The 8,361-nt window shown below is 40.1% G+C and overlaps 1 protein-coding gene and 1 long non-coding RNA gene across 26 annotated transcripts in view; one reads left to right on the top strand and one right to left on the bottom strand.

Moving 5' to 3' along the window:
• Window positions 1-8,361, bottom strand: part of LOC308189113 — a 443,217-nt gene that overhangs the window by 192,388 nt on the left and 242,468 nt on the right. The window lies entirely within an intron of this gene.
• ARPP21 (cAMP regulated phosphoprotein 21) overlaps window positions 1-8,361 on the top strand; it is a 212,429-nt gene that overhangs the window by 198,355 nt on the left and 5,713 nt on the right. For 17 of the 25 annotated variants that reach the window (XM_080578796.1, XM_080578797.1, XM_080578810.1 and 14 more), the window contains 2 exons: window positions 5,989-6,037; window positions 6,787-6,863. The exons of the other annotated variants lie outside the window; for them this stretch is intronic. In XM_080578796.1, coding sequence (XP_080434922.1) covers window positions 5,989-6,037; window positions 6,787-6,863 — 126 coding nt within the window. The remainder of the gene's footprint in view (window positions 1-5,988; window positions 6,038-6,786; window positions 6,864-8,361) is intronic. 25 annotated transcript variants of the gene reach the window in all.

Below are 8,361 nucleotides of genomic sequence, written 5' to 3'. Positions count from 1 at the left end.
GCGCATTTTCCTGGAGAGTTTTATGCAGTTCTGCCTGAGGCTTGCAGTTTTTCTCTGGGCAAATTTATTCTCCTGGGCATTCATTTTTCAGTCTCCATCTGTCTTGTCTATTCAGAAACGCACAATCTTCAGTGCAGGGACTACAGCTATACCTTGAAGTTTGCACAATGGCTGGCATGGTGGAGGTTCACCATGGGCTTATACGTGTAGATATTCCAGCAATACTGAGAGCTAAGTTATAGATCATGGAAAATCAACAGTTTGATTAGGCCAACTGATACTTATTTGGGGGCAATCCAGAAAATCAAACTGATGTAATGCAGGGATAAACCTGCTGAAATTCAGTGAATCTGTGGGCTCACAGCTTGCATGGATGCATTAGACCTTTTTTCAAATCTGATCTTGCTGCTTTTGTATTTGGGAACTCACCTCACATTGTTTGGGTGGCTAGATGTCCCATTGCACAAAGTTCTTAATGTTTACTAACAAAAGCAATGGGTAGGCATTTGCAAATAGTAGTTAGAATATGGCCAGGAACTGCTTTATATACCAGAAGGCAAAGACAGACACATATATAAAGGGTTTGTTACACAGGGTACTGTTAATCTCATGAGCTGCACTGACTGTATATAGTGCCTGCAGCCCCGCTGTATATGCAGAGGCTTAAACACCTCCTGCTTTGGTTTGCAACAGCACAGAGAGCAGCAATTCCCCTCACCCAGCTGATGGTTTGTGACTCGGACATTTATTGTTATCTTCCTATATCTTGAACACTGTCAATCACATCTGTAGATGGTTTTGGCTGGAAATAGATAAATATATGTGTGTATGTAGATATGTGTATGTATATACCAAGAGTTAAGTTGGTGCCAGTGTTTTTTTTTGTTTGTTTGTTTTTTTATAAGGGCTTGAATGTTTTTATAAGGGCCAAGTGTAAGGTCGTACCAGATACAGTGTTTATATTCCTGCCCTGAACTAAAGGAAGTTACCATTTCACATGAAAAATACCCACATGTGAAAATTGTAATTGAAAAATTTATAACAAAGGTTACATTTTGCAAGTCTGCAGGATACAGATTTCTGGGTAGAGAGTTGAGAAAAGATCAGTTTTTTCTTGCAGTTTTTAGTCACAGCTATTGTACTGGTTCTTTTTTCAGAAAATAATAATGGTAAAATAGTTAATTATATACTTAATTTCCTTCTAGTTCACTTTAAATCTTAGCTTCAAGGTAAGTTTAGCTTTTCTGCAAGAATATATGAACACTTATATTAATAATGTTATAATCAGTGTCTCTGAATTCAGCAAAATCCTGAATACAGTGTTCTGTAGTTATTTTACATGAAGACCCTCTGTAATGCATTGCTGGCAAGGGCATCTCTCTAGGTGACACTTTCTAGTGTGAGTTAAGACTTACAGCATGTCATATATTAAAGAAATGTGGCTATTAAATGTTAATGAGCTTTTACATTGGTGTTAGTTGTATATTAGCTCTTAATTGCGCTTATGTTGTAAATTAGCTATTGAAAAATCCTGTAAGGAGGAAGTGCAACAGACTGCATCTGTATAGCAACTTATGGCCACAGTAATGGCTGTGACTAAACTTGCATGTTTTTTAAGCATCAAAGCTCTTAAGAGAAACCCAGGAAGTCTCTACAAAGATGTATTGGCCTGCCCGTGAGCCTGTTAGCTCTCATTAATGTCAGCAGGATTGGCATGCAGGGGCTGAGGGCAGAGGAATTGAACCTGGCTTTTCCATAGGGCCCTCCAGGACCTCCTTGATGTCACTAGCACTGAGTAGCAGACCATAGCACATTCCTTCAATGGCTTGGCTTCACACCTCTCAAAATGATGTTTTCCTGGTCCTGCAGTAACCTCCCTCCCTGCAGGCTTTGGGCATCTACGCTGCTCCAGGGTAAACCCTTGCTCATTGTGCTGGCCAAAGGAAAGCTCTTTCCAAAGCCCATCTCCCAAAGGCTGTTGAGTCTGTTCATGCAACTCAGTGGATTAGCTTAGTTAAACAGCATAAAATGTTTTCCTCCTCTCTATATATCACCTGTGTCATTTGCTGGATAAGTGACTTTTTTTTTTTTTTGGTCTCCTATAAAATTCAGAAGCCTCAGATTACCAAAACAGCTGCACATGCTTTGTCTGGGTTAATGCATTTAGGTCAGGCTCCAGGCTCTGGGTAAGTGCCAAGATCCTGGATCAGCTGATTAACCGGAATTATGCTGCTGTAATGGAGCCCTGCATTATTGTGTTGCAATTATTTTGGCTTGCAGCTGGCTGTTCCCTCTATATTTTTACTGAAGTGAGATAAAAGGATTTTGTCTTAAAAATAGAATTTTCTGAGTCTTACAGAAGCTTTGAGGTACATACCATGTCTGATAGAGGTGTACATTCATTTATCTTCAAGGAGAAGAGAAAATATTTTTTTAATAATTTTTAAAAAAAAAAAACAGGAACAGTGCTAAAGGGTTTCAAACATGAAAGAAAAGTACATTGAAAAGAGAATAAAATAAGTGATTAAAGGGTCATGTAATAACATGATGTTAGGTTCTCAGCAAGAACAGGTTTATTTTCCGCATCAAGCCACTTAGCAGTAGCATGTTGTGCTTAAAGATCTATAATTTAGAAATCCTTTGTGTAGAGAATCAAAAGAATAGATCCAGATTTTAAACAGAATTAACATGTTTCCCCAACCTTAAATCTATATTTATATCTATTCAAGCTCATTTTGATGCCTATTAATATATATTTCTACTCAAAAAACAGCTCTCTCAGGTTCTTCAGTTGATCGTGAAAAGCAAAATGAATACAGCCATTTATATTTGAACTGTTCAACTGTGCCCTTCTTGATGTTCTTGTTAATAATGCCAGGTCTCCTAGGAGTGCTCTCAAGCAATTTTATCACATAAGCTTTTTGTTTGACCTTACCTGCTGTTCCCCTGGAACACTGATTTGGGGGTCGTGGGGGTGTGGAAATGCCAGCCTGCCTTAATTAAAATTTTAGTCTCAGAAGATGTTACAGTCTGTGATTGCATTAGGTATATAATGACAGTATTTAATCCTCTCTCTTATTTGTCTGGGCTTTATGACATGGTAGCAAGGTCACGGGGTTTTAAATTTTTTAGACGTGGAAAAGTAACTGATGGGCAACTGTGCATCTCCAAGTGATTCATAAAACTCCTTTCATTATATCCGTGATTTGCAAGTTAGCCCTGAAGTTAGTTGCTTGGATGATGAGAGGAGAAGGGTCTAAATAACAGTTCAGTGATCTTTGTGAAAACACTTTTTCCTCCATGGGACAGTGAGCATGCATATAAATAGGTTTTAAAAGTTGATGCTTTCCCTTGTCTCCAGCAGTTAGAATTTGGTTTCATAGAAAAAGGGTAAAAGAAAATGTTGTGGACGTTTCTTTTGTGCTGACATATAAGAAGCTCTAAATATCATGTGATGTGCAGTGCTAACTTTCATCATCTCACGTTGATATAACCCAGACGGCAATAACAGGAGGCTTTCTGCCACTAAGATGGGCCTATTGATTTTATACCCTTACTATTCTTGAAGAAAAATCTCTGCACAAAGCAATCTCTCCTAGTTTTGGTATAAATGTAGCACATTCCAGTTTACATGGGTCAAGCAGAGTTAAAAATAGACTTGTGAGGCCCTGATCTTGCAAATTGCTTGAACTGGGAGTGTTTGCTTAACTATGGGATGCATTATTCCCCTGATTTTGGGGTTTTGTTAGCGGCTGGGAAGTTCCCCTGTTTGGCTGTGGTGTCCAGAGTAGCACATGAAACCATGCTTTGGATGCTCTGTGCTTTGGGTTTCTTACAGGTTCTGAGGTTCCAAAGCAAGTAGAACCAGGATTTCAAATAGACTTTGAAGAAGAATACATGAAGAGTATCCTCTTCAAGGATGGACAGTTCAGCTAGATAAGGCAGTCCTTGCTCTAGCAGTGGGATGTGACTAGGCATAGGGGGGATTTTCAGAGCCATTACACACAAAATATTTTCTTTTGTGGCTGGGTATTTTCATCTGCAGTTTTAACCAAGTCCAACAAATGGGTTGTTCTGAAATAATGCAAAATTGCAGCCGATTTCTAAATTTGATTTCTTTTTCTGAAGATGGAACAGTTTAAATATCTTGTTTTGCACTGTTGATTTTGTAGAACAGAGAACTTTTTAAGCCAGAGAGAGGAAGAGCAGGGGGAACAAGCTGTCTTAGCACCACTATTTTTCTTCCTTCTCTTGTGATAATAAAGTCTTGCTGTCTTATATTTCTGATGCATACATCTTTCTAATCTCCCTAATGCAGCTAGATATGGTCCTTTCTCTGTGGGTCTGCCAACAATGTGGGTGTTAATCTGGTACCAGCTTCAGGAAGCATGAATGTACTCTTAGCAAAGCTACGGCTAATTTAGGAACAAGGGAGCTACAATTCTGGCAGCAATTATATTCTAAGAAAGTAAATTCAAAATCCTGCAGTTTTATAACCCTAGCTCTGTAGAGAATTATACAAGTCACTGTCATTCTAATCAGATTAGGAATATTTATCCTGTTGTGTTTTCGATGAATGTAACTGGAGTGCCATTAGCTAAAAATTGTTTTGATCTTGCACAACTTGAAAGAATCAATGTGATTAGTTTTCAATTTTGAAAACAAAACTAGCATAATACCATGTGCTTTCCCTTGCAAGCTATGCTGCTGGAGTGGGAAGTGCTTTTGCCTTAAACAAGAGCAGCCAAAACTGTAAGTCACTCACTTGAGAAGGCTTCTGCTGGTGCAGAAGCTCTGTGCCTGCAGAGTGCAGCGGGTGGTGTGGGGAGAGGAGCATGTGCTGCTGTAGTTATTGGTACAGGTGCTTTTTTGTGTGTTTTAAGCCAACTTGCACCTCCAAGTTAGCTTAAGACTCCTTTATTTCAGGCATAGGTGTTCTTGTTTTTCCTTTGTGTATGTGTGAAAATGAAATAATTGTATGGTCTTAAGTTTTCAGGGGAAGAGGACAGATTTTTAGCATTAAGCTACTATGTATTTGTTCTTTCAGCTCATGTGGTATCCAGTTTATACCCATAAATTATTTGAGATGTCTTCAGGGGGAGCACAAAGCCCAAATATCTTACTAAGTTAAGACATTTTTATGTGTAGTGCAGAGAGAAAGCAGACACAGTAGGGGTGGATTGATCAACTGCAGCAGATTTGGTTTACAGCATGTTTCAGATCCAAGCTTGAGCGACAAAATTGCTTACAAAGTGTTTTGGATTCCAGCTGCACAAGAAGCAGTTTAAATCTTCAGACTTGTATAGAAAATAACACACCAGCAGGGAGAAATTAATTAACATGTCTTCTGTGGGAGTCTTCCAAACTGCAGACACTTAGGGGTGGTGAGGCTGAAAACAAATTCAGCTTAATTTTATAGCAGTGTTTTCAGTGAGACTTCCAGTCTACTGTGTGTGTGAAACTGGTCAACTGATGACAAACTGAATAATTTGGGGTGGGGGGAAGACTTCCTCAGCAGCCACCCAAATCTAATGTATAACGTGCAGACATGAAAAGCCAGCCTGAGCTCAATGCTTCTCTAGAGCCAGCGGCATATGGGGAGATTTTGTAGCTGGTAATTACAATGTTCGTGTGGGAGGTGAAACATCTGGTTGCAATCCAGATGTGAGACAAAGAGTGTCAGCAGGAGGTACTGACAGACCCCCCCATAGCACAGGGGGCTTTGTTCTGACTGATAGAAATCCCTTGCCTCAAATTCCAGCTTTCACTTGTGCTGGGAAAGGATTTGAGCATCCACCTCCCACGGCTTGGCCAACTGGTCTGAATGTAAGTCTGTGCAGAACTGAGCCTGCTTCCCCAGCCTGACCTTCTTCCCTCATATTTTACAGGTAACTCTTAGGGACTGTTTGAGAATCAAAGGGTTCTTTGTGCCAAGACAGAGTGTTTGATCTTGCCGAACTGCTTGCTTCATTTTTTTCTTCCTTTCAGCTTTGCAAGTACTTTGGGATGGACCAACTCAGAACTTTTGGCAAATAAGTGAGTTGCCAAAAACTTTACCAAATTTACTGATGCGTGCATGATGGAATTGTAGTTTTATGAAGACATTTTTTCTTTGACAGGTAACTTCTCACAGGTATTCTAAGCTTCTGTGATTATAAGGCAAAAACTACATCCCACCCATACCTTATTTTAAAAAGTAAGGGAAAACAGACTGGCAAAATTGTGGAAGTTGATATCAATCAGATTCTGCAGCTTGCAAAACTTAGTGATTGTTTCTCCAGTGGGGTGAAACAACCTAAAATACCCCAGAAATAGCCCTTAGGTAGCCACCAGCTGAGTTCTCTGCAGGTGGAGTCAACCTGGTGTCAATGCCAGTACGTGATCAAAGGAAGGAGAGACTGGGAAGAGGAACCACTCTCACACATGGATACTTAGTGCTTTTCACTGGAAGACTAGAAAATTACTAAGAGCTAACTGTCTAACATTTTTCATAAGTATTTCAAGCCTGGATCATGTAATTCACTGTTCTGAATAATACTGGACACAGAGCACGCTCTGATCACACCTTTATTCCCAGAAGTTCTTATTAAGCTGATGAATATCTTCTAGCAAGCTGTCTAACCTCATTTTGGAGATTTCAGGTGATAGCAAGTGTGCTTCTTCATCTGTAGGTAAAATGCCCCCTTGCTAATTATAGACTCTGGTGAAACTTTACACTTTATTTCTAATCTGGATGATTCTAAGTTTATCTTCCAACTATGTAACTTTTTCTTCACTCTGTTCAAGAACCACCTACCAGCAGCTACCTTTTCATCTTTTGAATGAATGGAGTGGAATGAGTTCATCAGGTCTCACAGGAAGAGGTGCACTTTCTGATCTCAGATCAGTTTTCTCACTCTCTTCTCCCAGTTTTGGGGAGTCTTTTGTGGATGTGAGCACCTGTGGCAAGTGCAGCGCTTGGGACTGGGTTACCCTTCTGCAGGATCTGTGCCACAGTAGGAGACATAGGGCAGAGGTGCTGGGTTGAGAAAAGGCACTGCAGTACTTGTGGAGCGGGCAGGAGTACAGCCAGATTTGTGCAGCATTGCATCCAGCCCCGTTAGCCCTGCTGAGGTCTGTCTTTTGAATTTCTTTTGGTCTCAGGTTGCCATGCTGCTGCAGTGTGTTGTGAAAATGTGCATTTTGGTCGTGTCCCAAGTTTGCAGGTGACCACAGTTTGGCTTCTCATAGAACTACACTAAAGGGAGAATATTAGCCTTCAAATCACTTCACATTAAAACCTCTGTAAATTTATGTGATTGCATCGGATGAGCTTAGATGCAAAGAACCTGTTAGATGCAAGTGCTGAGGGCAGAGTAATATTTGTGGTTCAGGAAGTCGTGCCAGACCAAATTCTCATCATCCCAAGTGCTGATTGTGTGTCAGCACTCCAGGTAAAAAGCCTACTACAAAGCTATCTTGCTAATATATGCTTCAAATCTAAAATGAGCAACGGAACAGTCCCTGCAAGCATGGATGTGCTGTTCATGAAGGGCATGTGCTGAGGCCAGCAGATCAATGCGCCTACCTTAGTTACAGCTCTGAGTGACGTTACTGGACCCAAGACCACTGTGTTTTATCTTTTAAGCTCCACAGCCTCATTAAGAAATTAAAACATTTGTGGGTGTTTCATGTAGTGTTTTTCCCTCTGGGATGTTTAAGGTAGCTGACTGTCAGCATGGCAATGCAAACTATAAAGGTTCAGAGAATTACCTTGATGTTATGACAGCCTCTTCCATTTAGATTGCGATCCAAGGCTCATTTTTCCTCTGAGGCATTCATTGAAATTCTGTGCACAATTTGTTCCTCTGCTTGTTTAACAATGTCTCTTATGTTTGCCCTGATTTAAAAAAAAATCTTCCTTTGTAGCAGAGATAACATAGAGCAGGATGATATAATTGCAGTAAAGAGGCCCTGGAGCTTGCAGTAATAGGATGGTTCATCTGATGTGTTACTGCCATTAGAAAATATGTATGTTCTCAGGGGACAACAAAGAAACTTTTAAGGATTACACTTTATGTAGTAAGAAAGCTAATAACCAAAGAGCAACTATGAAGAAAACTATTGCTGCAGAATGGTGCCACTTCCTGTTTTCACTTGTTTCCTGACACCTGTGTAGCTCCAAAATATCCATCTCTGCCCAGTGATGGATGGCTTTGTATGCACTGCAGTCAATTCCCAAGCCTTTTGAGAACACTATTATTTTCATTTCATTGAAAAATAAATAGCATGTCAAAAGCATGGCAGAGCTGAGTTCAGGATTGAAACTGCTGTGTGTACAAAATAGTGTTGGGAAAATAGCACTCTCTGATAGTCTGTGCC

This window comes from Anser brachyrhynchus (assembly GCF_964034855.1).
Source record: "Anser brachyrhynchus genome assembly, chromosome: 2".
Taxonomy (NCBI): Eukaryota; Metazoa; Chordata; class Aves; order Anseriformes; family Anatidae; genus Anser; species Anser brachyrhynchus.
Note: the sequence above shows the minus strand (reverse complement) of the source record. Positions and strands in the feature narration are given on the sequence as shown.